Source organism: Narcine bancroftii, chromosome 3 (genome assembly GCF_036971445.1).
Source record: "Narcine bancroftii isolate sNarBan1 chromosome 3, sNarBan1.hap1, whole genome shotgun sequence".
NCBI classification, from domain to species: domain Eukaryota; kingdom Metazoa; phylum Chordata; class Chondrichthyes; order Torpediniformes; family Narcinidae; genus Narcine; species Narcine bancroftii.
In genome coordinates, this window is record NC_091471.1 from 111,809,454 (window position 1) to 111,834,375 (window position 24,922).

The 24,922-nt window shown below is 42.8% G+C and overlaps 1 protein-coding gene across 2 annotated transcripts in view; it reads right to left on the minus strand.

Moving 5' to 3' along the window:
• n4bp2 (NEDD4 binding protein 2) overlaps window positions 1-24,922 on the minus strand; it is a 101,227-nt gene that overhangs the window by 73,181 nt on the left and 3,124 nt on the right. For both annotated transcript variants that reach the window (XM_069924885.1, XM_069924886.1), the window contains exons 2-4: window positions 20,532-22,035; window positions 4,350-4,474; window positions 1,815-1,903 (exon numbers count right to left, since the gene is read on the minus strand). In XM_069924885.1, coding sequence (XP_069780986.1) covers window positions 1,815-1,903; window positions 4,350-4,474; window positions 20,532-22,035 — 1,718 coding nt within the window. The remainder of the gene's footprint in view (window positions 1-1,814; window positions 1,904-4,349; window positions 4,475-20,531; window positions 22,036-24,922) is intronic.

Consider the following 24,922-nt stretch of genomic DNA (forward strand, 5'->3'; position numbering starts at 1 on the left):
GGGCGGGGGAGGGCGAGGCGGGCGGGGGAGGGCGAGGCGGGCGGGGGAGGGCGAGGCGGGCGGGGGAGGGCGAGGCGGGCGGGGGAGGGCGAGGCGGGCGGGGGAGGGCGAGGCGGGCGGGGGAGGGCGAGGCGGGCGGGGGAGGGCGAGGCGGGCGGGGGAGGGCGAGGCGGGCGGGGGAGGGCGAGGCGGGCGGGGGAGGGCGAGGCGGGCGGGGGAGGGCGAGGCGGGCGGGGGAGGGCGAGGCGGGCGGGGGAGGGCGAGGCGGGCGGGGGAGGGCGAGGCGGGCGGGGGAGGGCGAGGCGGGCGGGGGAGGGCGAGGCGGGCGGGGGAGGGCGAGGCGGGCGGGGGAGGGCGAGGCGGGCGGGGGAGGGCGAGGCGGGCGGGGGAGGGCGAGGCGGGCGGGGGAGGGCGAGGCGGGCGGGGGAGGGCGAGGCGGGCGGGGGAGGGCGAGGCGGGCGGGGGAGGGCGAGGCGGGCGGGGGAGGGCGAGGCGGGCGGGGGAGGGCGAGGCGGGCGGGGGAGGGCGAGGCGGGCGGGGGAGGGCGAGGCGGGCGGGGGAGGGCGAGGCGGGCGGGGGAGGGCGAGGCGGGCGGGGGAGGGCGAGGCGGGCGGGGGAGGGCGAGGCGGGCGGGGGAGGGCGAGGCGGGCGGGGGAGGGCGAGGCGGGCGGGGGAGGGCGAGGCGGGCGGGGGAGGGCGAGGCGGGCGGGGGAGGGCGAGGCGGGCGGGGGAGGGCGAGGCGGGCGGGGGAGGGCGAGGCGGGCGGGGGAGGGCGAGGCGGGCGGGGGAGGGCGAGGCGGGCGGGGGAGGGCGAGGCGGGCGGGGGAGGGCGAGGCGGGCGGGGGAGGGCGAGGCGGGCGGGGGAGGGCGAGGCGGGCGGGGGAGGGCGAGGCGGGCGGGGGAGGGCGAGGCGGGCGGGGGAGGGCGAGGCGGGCGGGGGAGGGCGAGGCGGGCGGGGGAGGGCGAGGCGGGCGGGGGAGGGCGAGGCGGGCGGGGGAGGGCGAGGCGGGCGGGGGAGGGCGAGGCGGGCGGGGGAGGGCGAGGCGGGCGGGGGAGGGCGAGGCGGGCGGGGGAGGGCGAGGCGGGCGGGGGAGGGCGAGGCGGGCGGGGGAGGGCGAGGCGGGCGGGGGAGGGCGAGGCGGGCGGGGGAGGGCGAGGCGGGCGGGGGAGGGCGAGGCGGGCGGGGGAGGGCGAGGCGGGCGGGGGAGGGCGAGGCGGGCGGGGGAGGGCGAGGCGGGCGGGGGAGGGCGAGGCGGGCGGGGGAGGGCGAGGCGGGCGGGGGAGGGCGAGGCGGGCGGGGGAACCCCAGTTGCTGATGCTGTCAGAGGAACCATGCCGCCATAATTATTACCCCCACTCCCCCAGGTTTACTGATAAAACCTTATTAATATACAATACTAACAAAGTTAAAGAGTCTTACTCAGCAGGGATAGGGAGATACTCCAGTCGGGAGTGGCATCACCTCGCTCTTGATGCTGGGTGCCATCATTTTATTCAAACACAACTTCATTGAAACATCTATTCAAGCAGCTGCTGCAGGCAGGGCATGAGTGCAGTGCTCTGCTGCTGAATACTTGTTCCCATCTTCACCAAAGGGTTGTGTGTTACTTCAGGGAACATTTACTTTTACAATTTTAAACTTTTATTTACATTTTGATTTTTTCCTTGATTTTTCTGCCAGTTAATTAGGTTGCTTGAATTCCAGATACTGGGGATTTTACTGTATTTATTATTTAAAATAAAATTGATAGCATACAAAATATTTCATGTTTGCAGAAGCATTCCGACCATGAGCAATTTCTTATCTCACTCACCATAATAATGTAAGGTTTCATCTCCCAAGACTGTGTATTTGTATTATCTATTATAACTGGTGTAAAACCCTTCTCCATGGCTTCTTTGGCTGAAAAAAATTATTAGAATTTAGTACTATTCAACAAGTTTATAATGAATGATCATGACTGCAATGCACATTGATTGAACCACATTTAATATATAAAATGGCCCCTCTACCACATTCAACCAGCCTTAATAATAAAGGATTTTGGCTTGAAACATCAAACATTCTTTTTCTCCCACTCATGCTGCTTAACCAGTCAAGTTCCTCCAGCAGATTATGTTTTAATAAGGAGATCTTGTTTTGACATAAAGATCGAATAAAATGGAGATTTTTAAAAAAGTATATCTAGATCCTTTTGTAATCTTTCCTCATTATAATCAAAATATTTTAGATTCTTTTCCATCACCCTACCATACACTCCAAAATCCTGTAAACTATCAGATTTCAATTGAATTCTAACTGGTACATGGCCTGTTGTATGTAATTTATTAAAATCATTTTCTGATCTAGCAGTACGGAAATAAATATTTTTACTAGTTCTCATATTCCAGTTCATACTGACACCCTCCAAGTTTATAATCACAAATGTTCCTCACTACTTCATACAAAATTGAGGAGTGCATCAATGGTGTCTTTTTAAAAATTTAAACTTGGGTGTATCAGCTACCATTTCTACCAAGCGAGGATGCAAGCATTTCTTAGATGTCATCAGCTATCATTTTGTGAAACATCACAGACATGCTCAAGTCTATATTTATTGAACATCTGCATTGCAATGGTTTTTTGTTAGCACACATTGACACAATCTCCTCTATTTTCTCAGTGCTGGGTTCAACTCTACTCTCAACCTGAGACTTGACACAACAGCACTAATGAAGGGATTTGAGTACTGCCCAGTTTAATTAGTTCAATAATTCCGTGCTTTCATTAAGTGGGGTTTTCACAGAGGTCCATATTGACTCCAGAACAAATTTTGTTTTAGATACAGAATGCTTACAGGTCCTACACAACCACAGGCCCATGCCACTTAAATACAACAATTAATCTACTGAACTTGTACGTTTTGAGAGTGGGAGGAAACCAGAGCACCCAGAGGAAACTCACGTAGTCACAGGGAGAATTCGCAAACCCCTTGTACACAGGACCAGATTCAAACCTGGGTCATTTTTTTCAGCAATTACAAAGGCACTTCGTAGAACACAGTTTAAAAAAAACATACATTAATCCAACAAAGTAAAAATTTGGATACTGGTCAAAGAATTGTATTTCAATATGAGTTTTAAGGGAAAAGAGTGATGTTGAAGAGCAGAAGTAGTCTCTGTTTAATACAAAGATGCATGAAAACAACCATGTTTTGCATGTTTCTGTGAATGAAGATGGTGGTTAGCAAACAGTTAATAATGAATAATTAAATAGCCTCATCCAAGATTCCAAAGGGATTTAAGCCAAGATCCACACAATGCCAGAAAAGACTACAATCATGTGGGGGGGGGGGGGGGGTGTGAAGCTGGAAAATATAATTTGCTCTGTGTTGCCTCAAAGCCTCAGGGTTTTTTTTTAACTGGGTACAAGAAAATGAACCACGTAAACCTGTGCTTCCAAGCTATTACAAATGAAAAATGATACAAAGATTCTTAATGATACTGCTAAACATACCCATTTTGGATAATCTGAAATTATAGAAATTGCCGAACTTGCGTCAACAGTGCTTTGCATTTATCAGTTTTAAGATGATTATAAGAAAGTTAGCAATCTCAGGATTACTATAGGTGCCATATGCTCATCAGAGAAGGAATAGCAGAATAGTTAAGGTGTGGCTTGAGCGGTGGTTCAGGAGAAAAAGTTTCCTGAGGGATTGAAACCAATTCTGGGGAAGTTGGGGCCAGTATAAACCGGACAGTCTAAATCCGTTGGTGGGGGGGTGGGGGGGGGGGAATGGACCACAATCCTAGGGGCATTGTTCGCTAGTGTTGTTAGGAAGGTTTTAAACTAATATGGCAGGGAGGGTTGGAATTCATACAGAAAGTGAGGGAAGCAATGCAGAGGCCAATGCAAAAGCACAGAAAACTATAATGCAAAAGTCACAAAGATCACTAGATTTCTAATATTACAACGTGTGTTAGGAAATTTTTATTTCAATACCTGTAACACTGAAAACAAGGTAAATGAATGTGTAGCACAAATCAGTACCAAGAGGTATGATTTAGTGCCTATTACAGAAATCTGGTTGCAGTGTGGAGGTGATTGGAATTAAACGTCCAAGAGTATTATGTAATTTAGAAGAATATGCAGGAAGGTAAAAGAGGTGTAATAGCATTCTTAAGGATGAGATCACAGCTATCGATAGTGAGCGATGACACAAGATCTAAGAAGCAAAATCTTGAATCTATCTGGGTAGAGATTAGGAATAAGGAAAGATGGTCTACATTTGCTCCTATTTCCAAACTTCTGATAAATTCTATCCTCTAAAATACTGAAATATTGCCTACAGTAATCAGGAAATGCTTACCTCTCTTTTGGTTCCACTGATGAGCTTCTCCAATAAAATTGGGATTAAACTGGTAGTTTCCATTTTGATAAAAATAGTCATCTGTGCTTAAAATAATTCCATTAGGGCCCTGTTGAACGAGCATTCTGCCCAAATGCCATAGAAACTTGTTAGTTTTATGCAATATCACTTCAAGGTCTGGCAATTAAATTCTTATTGAAAGACTGCTTCAGAATAAAGTGTTATGAATTGGTATTTTCTTTTGTTCAATTCTGAAGCAGCACAAATTTTAGCATAGGTGGCAGTAAGAGACTTTCTTCAGAATTTAAAATATTGAGTCTAATCTGTCTTTATCTGCCTCAACCAATGCAGTAAAATTTTGCAGTCCATGTGATTTACTCTTTTAACTTCACTTCTTGTTGTTGTTAACACACAGACTCTGGCCATAGATGGCAAAAACACTGCTTAATGTCCAGGTACAAAAGCTCTTGTGAAGCTAAACTACCCACATCAACCAACTCTGGATCGTGGTCTGAAATTTTGTTTAGTGCTGAAAATCAAATGCAGATGAAATTGTTTTAAACTACCATAGAACAAAACTGAAGTAACTTATGGCTTTTTCTATCCCCTAACATTTCCACCAGGAATTATATTATCATCAGAACAACCCATGCAGTATGAAGTGACGGTCATAACAGGGGCACTAGATTGTCTCACTGAGTGCCTTCTCTACATCAGAGAGACTAGATGCAGACAGGGAGAGCACTTTGCTGAGTACTTATCTGCATCCATCAGAGAGGCTTGATGCAGACTTGGAGATCACTTCGCTGAGGCCTTCTCTACATCAGAGAGACTGGACAGATTGGGAGATCACTTTTGCTGAGTACATTTGCTCTGTCCACATCAATGTCAGGGATCTCCCAGTGGCTAACCATTTCACTTCTGCACCCTACTCACGTGCTGACATGTCTGTCCATGGTCTCGCCCACTGCCAAACCAAGGCCACCCATCAACTGGAGGAGCAATACCTAATATTCCATCTGGGCATCCTCCAACCAGATGGTATTAACAATCAACTTCTCTGGTTTCTGCTCGTCCACTCCTGTTCTCCCTCACTTCCCTGTCCCTCTGTCTTCTTTCCTCCAACTGCCTATCCCTCTCCATTCACCCTCCCCATTGATTGGTATGCCCTCCTTCCCTTATCCATTGATTAGCTTCTGCCCCACCCACCCCCACCATTTTGTTCAGATGCTTGTCTACATTTTACTCATACCTTAATGAAGGGTTCAAGCCCGAAATTTCGTTCTGTATCTTTAGCTTTGCTAATATGAACTACACTATTTGACCTCTCGAGTGTCTCCAGCTTTGTGTTTTTACTTCAATCACAGTGTCTGCAGACTTTCAGGTTTTATTCTTGTCCCATGATACCCTCTAGTCTCATTGTTTACTCCATGGACTGCTCAGATTTTACACTGAACCTTTCTCACAATTTCAACGGAAGCATGTCAATTGCTTAGCTCAGGCTGAACTTGAGATATCCTTGGAAGTGGGAACACAAAAAAGAAATTTATGATCCATCTGACACTTGTAAAGCAGCATTACTATTGCATTGAATGCTATTTTAACACAACTTTTAAAAAATGGAATTACATTTCTGTGCCCTTGCAGTTAAGATATTCCCACACCATCATTAGGTCAAGTGTTCCAGAATTATGGCCCAACAATAATGAAGTTATTGAAATACATTTTCACATCAGGATGATGAATGATTTGGATAAAAGTTCATCAGTGGTGCCATTCCCATTTCCTATTGCTCTACTTTTGTAAAGATCGTGGATGTTGAAGGGGCGATGAAATATGAGAGTTCCTTCAGCCTTATTTTGTAGACAGTGTTCACGGCAATCACAGTAAACTAGTCAAAAAGAGGAATGTTTGTTAATGATGGAGAATCAATCAAGCAAGTCACTTGTCCTGAATAATATCAACTTTCTGGAGCGTTGGAATTGTTATGTACACAACCCTCTGCAGTTTCTTGCAGTCTTGATTGGAGCATTTTCTGTACCACAGAGTTCAGGAGATATTTTTAAATGGTCCACCTGGAAAAGGGATACAGATTATGTGCCAATTTTCCTCAGGCTTTTGAGGAAGTGGAGGCAATGGTAACCTTTTTGGCAATTACATTGATGTGGGTAGACCAAGATTGTGGAGGGTCAGAAAACAAGTACTAATTGCAAAGCATTCACCCTCAAATTGCTCATAAAGACTTTCTTTTGTAACTGTATAGTTAAATCTTAGGTCAATGGTCATTGGTGGAGATATTGAACAGTGGACATTTACCAAAGGAAACAGTCAAGGATTAGTGTGCAGTGTCAGCTCTTTTTAGTGCAGACTGTTTTCAGTGTGTGGAGATGCATTATAAATCTATAATACCCACTTCATTCCTCCTCATTTGGTCTCAAGGTGCAAGAAAGTAATTGGCATTTAGCATAGATCCAATGGTTTAAAAGACATTTCCAGTTCCTACTTGTTTAAAAAGGCAGATTTTCTCAACAGCCTGACTGCTTCCAGAGGTAGTAGTGTTTTGCTGCAGAACTACATGTACCCACTGCCTCAGCCCAAATCCTACACCCAAGCTTTGCACTTCTCCAATTTTATGAGGTAACTGTAACCATGTTACTGTAACGTGATTGATGGTACTCGGAAACTTGTGTGGAGCACAAACATGCTTTTATTAGCTTACAATTGACAGCCGGTATCTACAATGGTCTTCAGGTAAATTGGACGCAAGGCAGGAAAACAGGGCATAATCAAGACCGATGGGGGCAGAGCCAAGAGGAGCCAGTCATCTAATCTACCCATAGACAGTGAATTCCAGTTCACTGCATTCACCCCTTCCTTCAGAAGAGAACCTGCGGGTGAAAACACAGCTGTTTTTGCATTTATTTACAAGTTGAGTCTGTCTGGAAGCCTGGTTATTCTGGTCGAGCGCCTTAGATCTGGTGGATTTTGCTCATCTAGAACTTCCTGCACCTCCTGTGGGTCTTGGATACTAGGGCTCAAAGGAGGACTCGGGGTTCAGGATCCAATGGTTGCATGGTTGAAATCATGTCCTCCAGAACCCTATGCCATGTATTTGGAGACTCCAGGCCTATTGTGGGCACTGGGACCACAGTTCCTGAAGGTGCCAAGTCTCTGATCGAGACGATGTTCTCTCTGCCATCCGGATATGCCACACTGAGTTTGCGTGCAGTAGGTACACTCTCCCAACCAGAGGATCTGTTTTGGTTCTCCTCATGTGCTTTTTCAGCAGGACTGGTCCTGGTATCATTAGCCATGCTGGAAGAGTGATTCTTGACATGTATTTCCTCAGGAATGCAAACATTAGTTCGTGAGGAGTCACTGATCGCAGAGCAGAAAAGCGATCTTATGGAGTGGAGCATGGTGGGCAGAACCTCTTGCCAGCGTGAGTCTGGAACGCCTTTAGAACTGAGAGCTAATTTCACAGCTTTCCAAACCATTGCATTCTCTTTTTCAACTTGCCTGTTCCCCCGGGGGGGTTGTAGCTACTCATCCTGCTTGAGGCGATGCCTTTTTACAAGCAGGTATCGGTACAGTTCTTTGCTCATAAATGATAAGCCATGGTCGCTAGGAATATAGTTGGTCTTCAGGTAAATTGGATGTAAGGCAGGAAAACGGGGCATAATCAAGACCGATGGGAGCAGAGCCAAGAGTGAAAACATGGTGAAAATGGAGAGTAGAGCTCTGATGACTGTGGTAGTGGTGGTGGTGGTGTCAATAGTGAATTGAAAATGCGAGTACTCACCAATAACTTTGAGAAAGTACACATTTCTATTGGTGGAAGGAAGAGGCCCTTTGAAATCTACATTGAGTTGATAGAAGGGCCAGGAAGCTTTTATCAGGTGAGCTTTGTGTGGGCAGTAGAAATGCGGTTTGCACTCAGTGCAGACCTAGCATGACCTGGTCATTTCCGAGGTCCTCAATAGAGAAGAATAGGTTGCGTGCCTTGACAAAGTGAGCCACGTGGGTGATGCCCAGGTGGCAAAGCTCGTCTTGAATTGACCGGAACTGGCTGGTGAGTGCAGCAGCACAGCTTCCTCAGGATAGGGCATCTGGAGGTTCATTGAGGGTACCTGGCCTATACACTATCTCAGTTATAGTGGAGAGTTTGATCCTACACCTTGTGATCTTGTCATTCTTTATTTTACCCCTTTTTGTGTTATTGAACATGAATGCTACAGATCGCTGATCGGTGAGCAGTGTAAATTTACTGCTGGCCAGGTAGAGCCTCCAGTGCCTGATGGCCTCCACAATGGCTTGAGCCTCTCTCCACTGAGGGATTTTGGAGCTCGTGGCCTTGTATTGTGTGGGAGAAGAAAGCTACTGGCCGACCCACCTGGTTAAGGGTCACAGCCAGAGCTATGTCGGAAGCATCACTCACCACCTGGAATGTTGCATTTTCGTCCATCGCATGCATGGTGGTATTAGTGATATAGCTCCTTATATAGCTAAAAGCCGCCTTGGCTTCTGCCGTTAATGGAAAGGAGGTGGATCTTAAAAGGGGGCGGACCTTGTCAGCGTAATGAGGTACCCACTGGGAGTAGTATGAGAAGACCAGGCACCTCCTCAAAGCATTCATGGTCCTTGGGATAGGGAGGTCTAAGAGGGGGTGCATACGCTCAGAGTTTGGGCCAACGACACCATTCTCCACCATATAAGCCAGGATAGCTAGACATTTAGTCCAAAGCACACACTTACTGACATTGTATGTGAGGTTCAGGGATTTGGCTGTGTGGAGAAACTTCTGAAGATTGGTGTTCTGGTCCTCCAGATTGTGTCCGCAAATGGTGATATTGTCGAGATAGGCGAAGGTAGCCCTTAACTCATACTTATCTACCATTTCGTCCATCTGCCTCTGGAAGACCAAGACCTTGTTCATAATACCAAAAGGGAACCTCAGGAACTGATAAAGCCTCGAATGCTATGTAGGGACTATCCTTGGAATGGATCAATAGCTGGTGATATGCAGCTTTCAGGTCAATGGTCAAATAGACCAGAACTGAGCAATTTCATTCATCATGACCCAGATTCAGGGAAGGGGGAATGTGTCCAGGCGTGTGAAGTGATTAATAGTTTGGCTATAGTCATTCACTAGCCTGAGCTTTTCTCCTCCTCTCACGACTACCACTTGGTCTCTCCACGGGCAGCTGCATGGTTCAATGATTTTTTTCTTTAAACAGCCACTGCATTTTGGCACTAATAAATTCTCAGTCCCCTGCACTGTATCGCCTGCTCTTTGTGGCTATCGGTTTACAGTTGGGGGTTAGGTTTTGAAACGGGGGGGGGGGGTTCCATATTCAGTATGGAGAGACCGCACGTAGGGTCAGGCTTTTGGGACTTTCTGTTCCCACCGTGATTCGGGGGAGTGAGCTTGAGTACTCCATGGTTATGCTTTTAAGGTGATAGAGGAAGTCTAGGCCCAGTAACACAGAAGCACACAAATCCTCCAATAAATAAAATCGAAACTTAAAATTCCCTCCCTTTTACTGTGGTATAATGTATAATACCCCTGAATAGTCGTCAAATACGATTGTGACACTGGATAAATACTGTACTCCATTGGGTAAACTTTTAAGTTGTACTGTCGAGCAGTCACAGAATTTATGAAGCTCTCAGTTAAGCCAGTGTCTATTAAGCAATCCATCAGACTCACCTCCATCGCTCAGTTGCTCAGCTGGTGGGGTTTTGTCTGGTTGAGGACGACTCACGCCAGCACTCCGGAGACTTCATTGCTCTCCCTATTGATATCTTCTTGATCCGAGGGCTGGGAAGATGGTGTCAACCACAAGAAATGGCAAGATGGCCACCTTTCCCTCACTTCTGGCAGCGGTTTCCGCCATGTGGTGCAGCAAGATGGTGGCGATGAGCAGCATGGAGAGGCAGGGATGAGCACGGGGCATACGACGATTCAGAGGTCGCGCATGTGGTCGCCTTCCTGGGGTTCCCCATGGTCTGACAGACTTTCGCCCAGTGTCCCCTTTTATCACACAAAATCCTTTGCAGGGCAACTGGTCTGCACTCCGCAGGCCTGGTCTTCCAAGAAGGCACCACTTTCATTAGAGAGGTCGTCTGCTCCCAGTTGGGCCTGTTCCAAGAGATTTTGCCAGATCGAGGGTGCTGGCAAAGTCCTTCTTCCCCAACTCTAGCAGTCGCTGTCTCACGTACCTCTATCTCACTCCTGCTATGTGTGTATTCCCGGACCTGCTCCTCTCACACAGGCTGAGACCGCTTCGCAGTGGCACTTTCTCGTCGGTGTCCATAGTTCCATAACATAGTCATCCAGCAATTCACCTGGTTGTTGCCGATGTTGAGAGTCGAGGTCTCGCCAGCACATCATTCTGATGCCTCATGAGTGGGCCTTCAATAGCCATCTCGTACATAATGCAGTCCCTGATGACTCTGCGTATCCCTTGAGACTAACTCAGTAGAGGAGAGCAGATCTCCGGAGGCTGTTGGAGTGGAAGACTCCTTGGGTGGTTGTTAGGTAAAACTGGAAGCATTCCAACCAGTAAACGAATTCTCGGAGGACAGAGGGTTGACCTGGAGCATGCCTGGCTTCAATAGGGCTTTCATACACTTTCCAAAAGTAAGCTAATAAAATTGGAACACAATTGATAGTAATTTGCGACTTGTGAGGAGCACAAATATGCTTTTATTAGCTTAAAATTAACGGCCGGTATCTACAATGGTCTTCAGGTAAATTGGAAGTAAGGCAGGAAGACAGGGTTTATATCGGGACCGATGGGGACGGAGCCAAGAGGTGGGACTGGTTGTCTAATCTACCCATAGACAGTGAATTCCAGTTCACTGCACTTATCTAAGATATGGGACATTAGAATGATTTGTTTGGATGGACTAGGAAAAGAGGATTATCTACATTCCAGCTTTTTTCTCTCCAACCTCAGTTACAGAGGGTGTACTCCAGGATCCTGGTCTATTTTAAATTTTAGTGTGCATTGCCACTTTACAAAAATACATAACTTATGGCAAAGTCTGACCAGATATAAAATTTTCATTCCAACATTACTCGACAAGGATCAGCAAAGCTAATTGTCAATTATATTGTTATACAAAAGCAAAAAAAAGGTACTAAAAGTCAATAGAATGAAGCACAAATCCTTATCCTCTCTTCTGCCTTTTACTCAAATCCTTTTGAGCATTGCCCCCTCCCCACTAATCATCCCATGTATCAATTACCATTGGCTCCTAATTTTCCCTCAAATCTTACAAACATGCATCACCACTAGATTTCAGTCCCACCAATCACACCTTCATCTCCACTTCCTCCCTTCAAAGCATGCAAATGAATGGGCTCATATTCCTCCATTTCCCACCTTGCCCAATCCAAACTCACCCTCAAAATAAAGCCAACTTCAAAATCTGCAAAATCCATTCATTTGTGATGATCTTTACCTTGAATCCCATGGTCCAACTGAAGTTTGCAGATGGAGATCTTGGCCTTTCAGGAATGATGAACCATTGTGTTTTAAAAATTGAAATACTTTTCTTGTTTCAATGGCAATATTTTCTTCCAAATACATTATAATTGCACACTACATATGGGTACATTTTCTACTTAAGATCCTCTATGACTACAAAGACTTTCAATCTTCTCCTCACTGTAAAACTATAACTCGAAGTTAGACTCAGGGTTATTCAGCATAGAAACGGTTCCATCAACCCATCACATCCATGCTGACATTTTTGCCCATCTATAATAATCCCATTTGCTCACAGTATATTTGCATCTTTCTTTGTCTGACCTATTTAAATGTCTCTTAAAAATGGTGATTGTACCCCATGCCACTACCTCCTGTAGCAGTAAGATAAAGATATCAACCACTTTGTTTAAAATTTTCCTCTTCAGATCCTCCCAAAACACCTTCCGCTCATTTTAAACCCATGGGCTCATGTTTTTATATCCTTGCTATTGAATAAAAAACTCCCGTGTCCTCTTGTAACGATTAGGACAAGGACACGTTCTTTTTCATTTCCCATGTGCTCCATGGTATTACATTTGTAAACAAACAATTCACATGTGATGAAAGTGCACACTCCAGTTTTTTTCTTTACAATTTACATTATTTTAATATTTAAATTTATTAAAAAATTAATTGAAGTGCATATTCCAGATTTTATTCAAGGTCATCTGTATACATTTTGGTTTGACCATGCAGAAACTACAGGACATTTTATACATAGTTCCCTGTAGCAGGGCACCATTATGTTTGGGACATTTGGCTTCACAGGTGTTTGTGAGTGCTCAGGTATGTTTAATTGCTTGCTTCTAAGCTTTGATCATCTTTAAAGTCTGTAGTTGTCATTTTTCAACACAGACCAGAGTTGTGTCAAAGAAGCCATTATGAGACTGAAAACCAAGAATAAAACAGCAAGAGATTGTCCAAATCTTGGGATGACCAAAATCAACTGTTTAGAACATCATGAAAAAGAAAGAGCGCACTGGTGAGCTCAGGAATCACAAAGGGACTGGTAGGCCAAGGAAGACTCCACAGCTGGTGAGCTCAGGAATCACAAAGGGACTGGTAGGCCAAGGAAGACTCCACAGATGGTGAGTCCAGGAATCACAAAGGGACTGGTAGGCCAAGGAAGACTCCACAGCTGGTGAGCTCAGGAATCACAAAGGGACTGGTAGGCCAAGGAAGACTCCACAGCTGGTGAGCTCAGGAATCACAAAGGGACTGGTAGGCCAAGGAAGACTCCACAGCTGGTGAGTCCAGGAATCACAAAGGGACTGATAGGCCAAGGAAGACACCACAGCTGGTGAGTTCAGGAATCACAAAGGGACTGATAGGCCAAGGAAGACACCACAGCTGGTGAGTTCAGGAATCACAAAGGGACTGGTAGGCCAAGGAAGACTCCAAAGCTGGTGAGTCCAGGAATCACAAAGGGACTGGTAGGCCAAGGAAGACTCCACATCTGGTGAGCTCAGGAATCACAAAGGGACTGGTAGGCCAAGGAAGTCTCCACAGCTGATGAGTCCAGGAATCACAAAGGGACGGGTAGGCCAAGGAAGACTCCACAGCTGGTGAGCTCAGGAATCACAAAGGGACTGGTAGGCCAAGGAAGACTCCACAGCTGGTGAGTCCAGGAATCACAAAGGGACTGATAGGCCAAGGAAGACACCACAGCTGGTGAGTTCAGGAATCACAAAGGGACTGGTAGGCCAAGGAAGACTCCAAAGCTGGTGAGTCCAGGAATCACAAAGGGACTGGTAGACCAAGGAAGACTCCACAGCTGGTGAGCTCAGGAATCACAAAGGGACTGGTAGGCCAAGGAAGACTCCACAGCTGGTGAGTTCAGGAATCACAAAGGGACTGGTAGGCCAGGACGACGCCACAGCTGGTGAGTCCAGGAATCACAAAGGGACTGGTAGGCCAAGGAAGACTCCACAGCTGGTGAGCTCAGGAATCACAAAGGGACTGGTAGGCCAAGGAAGACTCCACAGTTGGTGAGCTCAGGAATCACAAAGGGACTGGTAGACCAAGGAAGACTCCACAGCTGGTGAGCTCAGGAATCACAAAGGGACTGGTAGGCCAAGGAAGACTCCACAGCTGGTGAGCTCAGGAATCACAAAGGGACTGGTAGGCCAAGGAAGACTCCACAGCTGGTGAGTTCAGGAATCACAAAGAGACTGGTAGGCCAGGAAGACTCCACAGCTGGTGAGTTCAGGAATCACAAAGGGACTGGTAGGCCAAGGAAGACTCCACAGCTGGTGAGTCCAGGAATCACAAAGTGACTGGTAGGCCAAGGAAGACTCCACAGCTGGTGAGCTCAGGAATCACAAAGGGACTGGTAGGCCAAGGAAGACTCCACAGCTGGTGAGTCCAGGAATCACAAAGGGACAGGTAGGCCAAGGAAGACTCCACAGCTGGTGAGCTCAGGAATCACAAAGGGACTGGTAGGCCAAGGAAGACTCCACAGCTGATGACAAGAATTCTCATTATCTTAAAGAAAAATAACTAACCACCTGTGCAACAAATCAGAAACACCCTTCAGGGGGCATGTGTGGATGTGTCAATGATGACTATCTGCAGAAGACTTCATGAACAGAGGCTAGACTACAAGATGCAAACAACTAGTTAGCCACAGAAAAAGGATGGCCAGATTACAGTTTGCTTAGAAGGATTTAAGAGCCTGCAGAATTCTGGAAAACGATCCTGTGGACAGATGAGACCTGTATCAGAATGATGACAAGCGCAAACTGCAGAGGCATAAAGGAACTGCCCAAGATCCAAATCATACCACCTCGTCTGTGAAACATGGTGAAAAGCTAAATCAGTCATCTGATCTAAATCCAATTGAGCATGCCTTCCATTTCCTGAAGAGAAAACTTAAGGAATCAAGCCCCCAAAACAAGCAGGAGCTGAAGATGGGTTGCAATGAAGGACTGGAAAAGATAGAAAAGATACTAGAAAAGATACTAGAAAAGATACTCGGGGGGGACCTTTCTGGCCAGACTTTTAAATACCTGTTTTATAACCCTTTGTTTTCAAGTTTAAACTTCTTAATTTTAGTTTAAAATATTAAGGAATTATTATGGCCACTAATGGTAAAAAGACTAAACTTCAAGTTCAGAAGAAGTTACATTTTCGAAGTGCTGAAGATTTGGGGCCTAGACGACTTGATACAGCCCCAGGCTCAATCTCTTCATTGTCTAAACCTGAAAAATCTATTGCTCACCAAATGAAGGATGGCGCTGGAATTACCCGTTCTCCAGAAGAAGGTGCGTGTCCCCAAGAAGTGGACCCCGATTTGGAAAGCCTTTTGATTTCAACGGAGGGAACACGCAGAAGACGACCCCATTGTTGGAAATGCATCAGGTATCATTTCAATCTAAAGAAATCGTTTTTCTTCGTGAATTGACGAAAAAACAACGAGATGCGGGGGGAGACCAGCGGCGACCCCCTGAAGAAGTCGGGGTGCCGTCACTGGGAGTCCAGACCCACAGTAAAACTTTTAAAATGCCTTCTGTTGAGTTGCAGCAGGAGCTGGAGTTACCTTGTTCTGCCACTATGTCAGAGAGAGGGCAGAGCTAAGCTTTACTGAATCACAGTGTATGCAATTCAATGCTATTGTTCAAGCTGTTATAAAACCTGGAATGGATTTGTTGACATCTCAAATGAATGAAATGGTTCAAATGAATTAATTATGGTTAAGACACGTGTGGATGCATCTTATGAAGAATTTAAAAAATTTCAGACTGCTTTTTTGGACTGTAAACAACAAGTGACTTCTAACACAGAAAGTGTTGAAGGTGTAAAAATCAGTCATAGAACTAGGAGAATGTGAGAAGGAGCTAGAAAGAAAAATAGATTACTTACAAAGCAGAAGGAATAATGTGAAAATTGTTGGTTTGCCAGAAGGTATAGAAGAACAAGATCCTCTTTGTTTCTTTAAAGACTGGATTCCGCAAATATTAGGGCAAGAATTTTTCTCTGGGGGATTGGTACTGGGAAGAGCCCATAGAGCTTTAAGAAGAACACCCTCAGCTGGTCAACCACCAAGACCAGTAATAATTTGATGTTTGAATTATTTGGACAGAGAAGCAATACTTCGACTTGCAGTACAAAATGTGAGACAACGACAAACCCCATTATTGATTCAGAATAGCAGAATCTTTTTTTAAAATCTTGATTTGAGTCAAGAGGTCATTCAACGTCGACATTGATTTAATCCAGTTAAAGAAGTTTTGTGGCATTAAGGTCATAAGTCTACTTTTTGTTACCCTGCAGTGTTGAAGGTATTTTATGGAGACTATCAATTTCGGTTTTTTGAAACTGATCGTGAAGCAATGATTTTTGCTGATTCATTGCCAGATACAAGAGGAAAAAGACGTAGTCCACCATTATCTCCTAAAGAAAAATCTGGTTGCTCTGGAAACGGAAGAAATGGCAGAAATGGGAAAAACGGGAATGGAAAGAGTCTACCTCCTTCTGAAATGGGATCTTTGAGATTGGAATCTTCTGGATGAAAATAAGAATTTTCTTTTGTTATTATGATATTTTGATGTTATTGACTGTTTGGCTGGGGAGGGAGAGATTTGCACTTTCTTTACTAGTCATCAGCCACTGGTGGGTGACCCACACCCAATTTTTGTTTAGGGATTACTACCTTTTGGTAGTTTTTTTTGGGGGGGGGGTTTCTTTTTTTTTCTTTATTATTTTTAAATTTTTTTTGTTTTTAATTTGTGCTTTTTTTTCTATTGGAGGGCCTATATACGTTAATTTGAGTTTTTATATAAAGATATTATTGGTTTTTAGTAATAATAGTAGATATGTCGAAGTTGAGGTTTGCTACTTCTAACGTTAGAGGATTAAATAGTCCGATTAAGTGTAAGCGAGTCTTGGTGTATATTAAGAAAATGAAAATTGATATTGCCTTTTTACAAGAAACACATTTGAATGTGAAGGAAAGCATGAAATTAAAAAGGGACTGGGTTGGGCATGTTTATGTTTGGGTCAGGCTAATGATAATATTTTAGTTGGTGGTGGTTTTAATTGTGTTTTAGAACCTTTATTAGGTAAATCTCCGAAGAAAGTTAAAAAATCCAAGATGGCAATTCAGGTCCAAGCGTTGATGAAAGATCTTAATTTAGTAGATATTTGGAGATGTCTTAATCCGACAGAGAAAGATTTTTCCTTTTATTCATCTAGACATGAATCGTTTTCAAGGATTGACTTCTTTTTAGTATCGGCACATTTACAAGGGAAAGTACAACTAGCGGAATATAAAAGTAGGGTGATTTCAGATCATTCTGTTATATTTTACATATGAAACTTCTGAGAAAACTCAAATAGCTTATCGTTGCAGATTTAATACAATGTTGTTAAAAAATATGGAATTTATTGATTTTTTGAAAAAACAAATTAATTTTTTTTCCAAAGAAAATTCTAATTCTGTTCAAAGTAAGTTTGTATTATGGGATGCTATGAAAGCCTATTTGAGAGGACAAATAATTAGTTATACTTCTAAAATAAAAAAGAATCGATTAAATCAGTCTTGAATTAGAGAAACAGATCGATGAGTTAGAAAAGGAATTTCAGAGAGATGCTACAGAAGATCAGAAAATAGAATTATCTAGGCTGAAATTGAAATATAATACTTTGCAATCTTATCAATTTGAATGTGTGATTAATAGGACTAAACAACGGTATTACGAATGGAGAGAGAAAGCACATAAGGTATTGGCGTGGCAATTAAAGAAAGAACAGATATCGAGGACTATTAATGCTGTTAGACGGAATTCTCTTATAACTTATAAACCTCGTGAGATTAATGATGAATTTTATTTATTTTATAAAAAGTTATATACATCTGAAGGAAAACAAGAAAGTGGATCGATTGATTTTAAAAAAAAATCACAGTTGAATTTACCGATATTAGAGGAATGAGATATATAGGAGTTAGAAGAACCATTTACTGATTCGGAAATTAAAATGGCTATGCTGGAAATGCCAAACGGTAAATCGCCTGGTGATGATGGATTTTCGGTTGAATTTTAAAAATTTTTTAATGATGATTTATCTACAATGTTTGGGGATGTATTACATCAAATTGGAGAACATTATGAATTACCTGATTCTTGTTCTAGTGCTTTAATTATAGTAATCCCAAAAAAAGATAGAGATCCTTTGAAAGTATCTTCATATAGACCAATTTCATTGTTAAATGTAGTTTATAATAGCTAAAATATTAGCGAATAGATTGGCTAAATTTTTACCAAAGTTGAATCATATTGATCAAACAGGTTTTATAAAGAATAGATATGCTTCAGATAACATTTTGCGCGTGATTAGTTTGATTAATAGATTTCAACAATCTTTAGATCACCCGATGGAAAAAAAAAATACTAGAAAAGATACTCAACACCTGGTGATATCTAAACATCACAAACTTCAAGCAGTCATTGCATGCAAGGGATATGCTTTTTCTCTTCTTTGGCTTGGCTTCGCGGACGAAGATTTATGGACGGGTAATGTCCACGTCAGCTGCAGGCTCGTTTGTGGCTGACAAGTCCGATGCTGGACAGGCAGGGATATGCAACAAGGTACTAAACATACCAAATATAATGGTGCCCTGAAATGATGGACTATGTATAAAAAATGCAGTAATTTCAACATGGTCAACCCAAGATGTACACAAATACCCTTTGATAAAATCTGGAATGCGCATTTTAATCACATGTGAATTGTTTAATTTCAAATTTAAAACAATGGCACACAGGAGCAAATAAAAGGAAAAAATGCTTTTGTCCCCAACATTATGGAAGGCACTGTATCTATCTCATCTTGGATACCATTATCAATATCCTTCGCTCCAAGGAAAACAAATTCATCCCATTCAAACTCTCCGCATTAACAAAACCTTCCAATCCAGGCAATATCATAGTGAATGTTCTCTGCACTCTTTCCAGCACAACCACATCTTTCCTACCAGATGACAATCAGAGCTGAACAAATGTTCCAACTTCGGTCTAACCAGTGATTTTTAAAGTTAAAAGATTAAAGGTTCCATTATTGCCACATAATAGTACATTTAGAATGTAACATGCATGAAATTCTTTAATTTGTCTACCATAAGGAAGATGGAGAGTTGCCTTTTGCAACATCCCAACTTTCAAATTTTCTGCCATGATTTATGAATGAAAGCATGTCAAATTCTTTATTCATCAGCCTCTAAACCTGTGTTGCCACTTCACGGAACTATTAATTTGAACCCCAATGTCCCTCTGTTCATCAACATTCCTTAGTGCCCAACCATTTACTGTAACATCCCCTACCCCAATTTCACTTTCCAAAATGTATCAAATTGCATTTGGATTTAATTATCTGCCAACACTCTATTCAACTTTCCATATAATGCACTTCCTTCTTTAACCTCCTCATCCAAACACCACCAACCTTCATGTCATCCATTAACTTGCTAATCAGACCTCCAACATCCACATCCAAGATCAAAATTCATCAAGAACAAATCACGAAATTAAGTGTTTTGTGGCAGCATCATAGTCAAACCACCTTACACGAATAAATTTTAAAAATGCACTAAAAAGTAAGGCAGTGTCTTTGGTTCATTTTATTATTCAGGAATCTGATGGCAGTGAAGAAAAAGCATCCTTGTGCTGCAGAGTACTCGTCTTTAGCTCCTGTACCTTTTTCCCCGATGGCAGCAGTGAAGATGGTTGGTGGAGATCTTTGAGGATGGAGGCTAGTTTTAAGACACCGTCTCTTGTAGGTGTCCTTGTTGGAGTGAAGTCTGGTGCCTGTGATGTCACAGGCTGAGTTAGCAACACTCTGGAGTTTTTTCTTGACCTAAGAGTTGGCACCTCCATACCAGCAAGAATGCTCTCCACCTGTTGAAAGTTTTTGAGTGTCTTCGGTGACATACCGAATCTCCTCAAACACCTCACAAAGTATAGCCACTGGCAAGCCTCTTTCATGATTGCATCAACGAGGCCACTCCAGTTTTTCCATGTCCCTCAAAAGCAAATGGCAAGATGCAATGTGTTTTTGACATGCTTCAAGTATACAGGAGTTCAGGAGCACACAAACAGAAAATAACTAAATTGGCAGACAATTTGTTTGCCTTGCTGGTGAAATAAAGGAAAGAATTTTGTATATTTTGTGCAGATAACAATAAATTGAATCTTGAAAATACTTAAGTCATGAAGACTTTTGAAACTACTTTCTTTTGCCAAATTAAGAATAGTGACTGTCCTCTGTCAAAATTGTAATTCATACATCTACACTGCTGTAATAAAATGATTTAACAACCAATTTGCAAACAGTGCTTCAGTGAGAGAAGTGACCAATTAATTTCTTGCAAGAGATAAATATTGACCAAGATATCAAAAGAACTTATTGGTTATTTTTAAATTGATGCCCAGAGATCCACTGATGCAAGGATGCAAAACAAGTTTATTTTGCTATCTGCATTAGCTCAACACCACACAGAATTGTCAGCACAAATTATACGAGTTTCCAGAGTAGGGCACACTGGCAACACTACCTCTGAATTGAGAGTTCTTGAGTTGCTGTCATCAAAAGCAAATCACTAACCTTCTTCAACTGATCTTTTAGTTATATACAAAAAAATGTGGCATACCTGGCGAGAGTACTTTTTCCTGATCCAGGCAGACCCCTCATCAAAAACAGAACTTTGGGCATAACCAATGTCTTTCTGTTCATAAGCGGTGGAAATGGATGCTCAGAAGTCTGTAACTGCTGCAGGCCATGTGGATTTAAGTGTGGTTTTGAATGCAAACTATTGCAACTTGAATTTGTAACTGGATGAAATGGATCAGGTCTGGTCACAGGTCCAGCATGTTTCCAAGGTGAAACATCAGCAGGCCTTGGTTTCACAGGACAGACTGCAACAGGTGTGATGAAAGCTTTAGCCATGCTCATTGGATGGAATTCAGGAGCCCATGGATTCCATGAGACTTGAGGCATGGTTGGATTATTTGTAAAGTGTACGCTGCTGGAGTATTGAGGATAACTTGCTTCCTCGCTGTTCATTGATTTTGCAAGTTTTTCACTACTGCTATCTTTCCCTACATCAAACCAATAAGGAAAACATGTTGTGTTTTGTTTCATATTTTTTGAAACATCTTTATTTTCCAATGGCTTCTTTGAAAGAGATCTGTTTTTTTGTAGTAATTCATTTGTAACTTTAAATGCTTGAGGTTCTCCAAATAATTTGTAGTTTTCTGAAGATGATCTCTCTCTATTTAATCCAAACCACATTTCATTTCCATCTGCACCAAGACACCTTCCGACTGCTTTATCAGAAATGTCACTGCTTTGGAGATGTTCAGTTTGGTGGCCAACTGTATTTGGAAGCGTATACTTTGGACCAAAATTCTCTGAGTCACCTTTCTTTGAGCCAATAGCACCAATATTCATAGAAATACCTGCTGACAAGCCATGGCTTTCATTTTGATTTGTCCAGATATCGGCACCATCCAATTTTATACTCTTTGGAAATGCAGCCTTTGCAATTCCATGCTCAGCTGAGGTATTTTTGCTGCTGTGCTTTTCAATAGTTTCTAAAGAGAAATCATATTCTGATTGAAATTCTATTTTTTTTCTGGTTTCTATATTGTTTTCACTATTGAAATGAAAGCTCAAATTTTCTTCAGGATCCCTTGTATTTAAGGTATATGGTAAGTGTCCAAGAGGTAAGCCATCATTTGCACCTCTTTGCTGCTGATGCGACATATTATTCAAACCAGAGTTCAAATTTGCTTGAATTAGTGGAGGCAACTGGCCACCAACACAGAGTCTAGGAAACTGGTTAATTGGAGAGTTATATCTGTTCATAAAAGGCTGGTACTGTGGAAAAGACATGCTTTGTTCATAGCTTGTGTTTATGCAATATTTCTCCAGTTCATTTTCAATTGAACACTCTAATTGTTCATTCCATCCAAATGCTCCAATACTTTCAGAAGCCACAACTGAATTACTTCCATGGTCTTCCATGACTACCTCGTTGTCACTGTTAATTTGATCACTCAAGGCAGCTGCCACACATTCAAACCCAGATGAGCAAGATGTCACTCCTTTAGCTGCTTCAGACAGTACCAACAAAGAATCCATTGCATCATCAGCTGGACAAACAAAACAAAAATTCATGATATGGATAATCACAACAGGAAGTTTCCTGACAATGCTTCACAAGACACTTCAACATTTACAAATGCAAATTTGTCTGTTGACATTGGCCAAGATTTGCTGACACATCTGCATTCAGAAATCTCCAAATAAAGCAATGATGAATTGATTAAATAAGGAAAACACATTTAAAATTTCAATGCAAAAATGCATGACCAAAAAACTTCCAAATATATTTGAGAAGTGTTCGATGCTAAACAAGCTGAAAGAAATTTGCATTTATCTACAATTTTACAACTAAGCGAATAGCACTGTAGACAAATAAATTATGCAGCTGCATCTAAAGTTTTGAAAGAAATGAAGGGATATTTGCCATCACCTTCCAAAATTCCTCAAATTGAGATCACCTCCCACCTTACAGAATGGAAGGGAGAAAATGCAATCCCATTAATCAAGGAAGGAAATAAACCCAACCAGTCTAGTTTGGTTTAGTAGTAGGGAAAAATTCTACAATCAATTCTTTGTACTGACAGGGTATTTAGCAAATCACAATTACGGTTAGCCTAACAATGTATAAGCAGCAGCATTCCGGCTTGAATCCAGTGTTGTTTGTAAGGAGGTTGTACATTTTCTGTGTCTGCATGGGTTTCCTCCCACTCTTCAAAACATAGACATTGTAAGTCAATTGGGCCAGAAGGACACGTGGGCCAGAAGGGCCTGTTACCATGTTAAAATTTAAAATTAAAATAGGATTGGGCAGTTATGAAAGGGAAATCATAAATGAGAAATGACAATTTTTGAAGTTAGAAGAGCAGTAAAGGGGGAAAAAGAATTGTGGATGTATTTTAAAAAAACTCGCATTTGAAATGTGCCACACAAGAACCCATTAAACTACATTAAAGCATGAGGCACTATGCGTAATTTAGCAGGAAGTGTTGAAGACTGATTCATGTACAGTCAGATTTAATGAACAATTTTCCAAGTTGGGAGATGGTAGTTAGTTGGGTGTCTGCAAGTACAACTATTAACAATCCATAATCAATAATTTAGATGATGGAACCAAGGGTTACACTTGTAAGGTAAAACATCATGAGATGGGAATGTGTAGGGAGTTACCCTGTACAGGGCAGTAACAAGAAGGGGAGGTGTCCTTGTACTCTTGTAAGGTAAAACATCATGAGATGGGACCGGAGAAGGAGTCACCCAGTACTAAGGAGTAACAGAATGCATCCTTGTACTTACAAGATAAGAGAGACATTGATGGATTGAGAGGCAGGAAGCTAGCAGGGAAAGGATAGCAACAGTTTAAGAGAGACATTGATGGATTGAGAGGCAGGAAGCTAGCAGGGAAAGGATAGCAACAGTTTTAGTCATTGGACAAGTAATGATATGATGATGTTCTAAGCATGTATCCAAGGGTATAAAAAATCACCATTTTGCTGATAACGGCAGAATGCATTCTCCGGCTAACTTTGTTAGTCGCAAGTGTTACAATCCGGTAATAAAGAACAAAGAACCCTGATTTCGACTCAGCCTGGTGTTTGTCTCACTCATTCATGAACAAAGCAGACCTAACACACTTCAGTTTGCAGATTAGGTGTCACTGAGAGATGAAAGAAGGATGCAAAAGAAGTTTCAAAGTGATAGAGATGTGGTCACCCATTCCAGTTAAAAAATAAAAGGCTGAGTTTGAAAGGTATTGGTGTTCCGGAGATACCTGAATCACTGAAAGTTTGTGTGCAGGTGCATTACATTTCAAAAAGGCGAATGGTACTTCGTTCTTTATCGCAAAAGGGTTTGAATATGGGAATATAAGCATCTAAATTAAATTACGGGACTCTGTTGAAACTGCAAGAAGACATTTTGCAGACCAAACATACTAAAGTTTTTTTTAAAAAAGAGTGAAAATCTTAGTGAAAAACACATTTAAAAAAAATTATTTACAGGACTTGACAGGGTAAATGCAAAGATAAACTTTCCCCTAGGGTTGCATCAGAATTTCAAAATAAAGGATCAGACATACTGGAGCAAGGCATGAAGATGTTTCAACTGGAAAATAGTTAATGTATGAAATACTAAACACATGAAGGCTGTGGAGCCTCAGTATTCATGTACATGCAGGGAAGAAAAAAAAAATCAGAATTTTTATATATTAAGGGATCCAAAAAATGTAGTTCATACAAAAGAGTGATAGGGGTTAAAAAAAACAAATATGATCTCAATGAATGATGTGAGAGACCACATCTACTTCAGCTTTTTTAAATTAATTTTTAAAAAATTTAGACATACAGCATGGTAACAGACTCACGAGTTCATGCCACCCAATACCCAAGTTAACCCAAAACACCTGTACTATTTTGAAGGATGGGAGGGATCTGAAGCATCCAGAGAAAACTCATGCAAACATGGGGATAACGTACAAACTCCTTACAGACAGTGCCTGGCTCAAACCTGGGTCGCTGGTGCCATTTACGTTCTTGGACACAAATAATTAAAAGTTTGACACAGTATTCTCACAGCCATAAAATTCAAGTCAAATGGATGGATTTACTGCATTGCCAAAGAGCAGTGTCGCATATCAGGGCAGGTTGATAGAGGACGCTTGTGGAAATTGAATGCTTCATATGGTTTAGTGAGGAAGTCAGCGATTACTTAGAACTCAGCCTGCAAGTAAATGTGATCTCCATATTATATCTTGGCTGTAGAGGGGCCCATTGGTCCTGAAGATTAGCTCCTTTCCTTTTGGAAGCCTGCTAGAAGTGAAGGACAATGACGCACCAAGGAAAATTTAGCGATTGAAAACTGGACAATTATGCTGTTTAGCTTGATAACATTCTTGATTGAGATTTGCTCCTTTTAAGATCCAGTGGTTACATATTAATG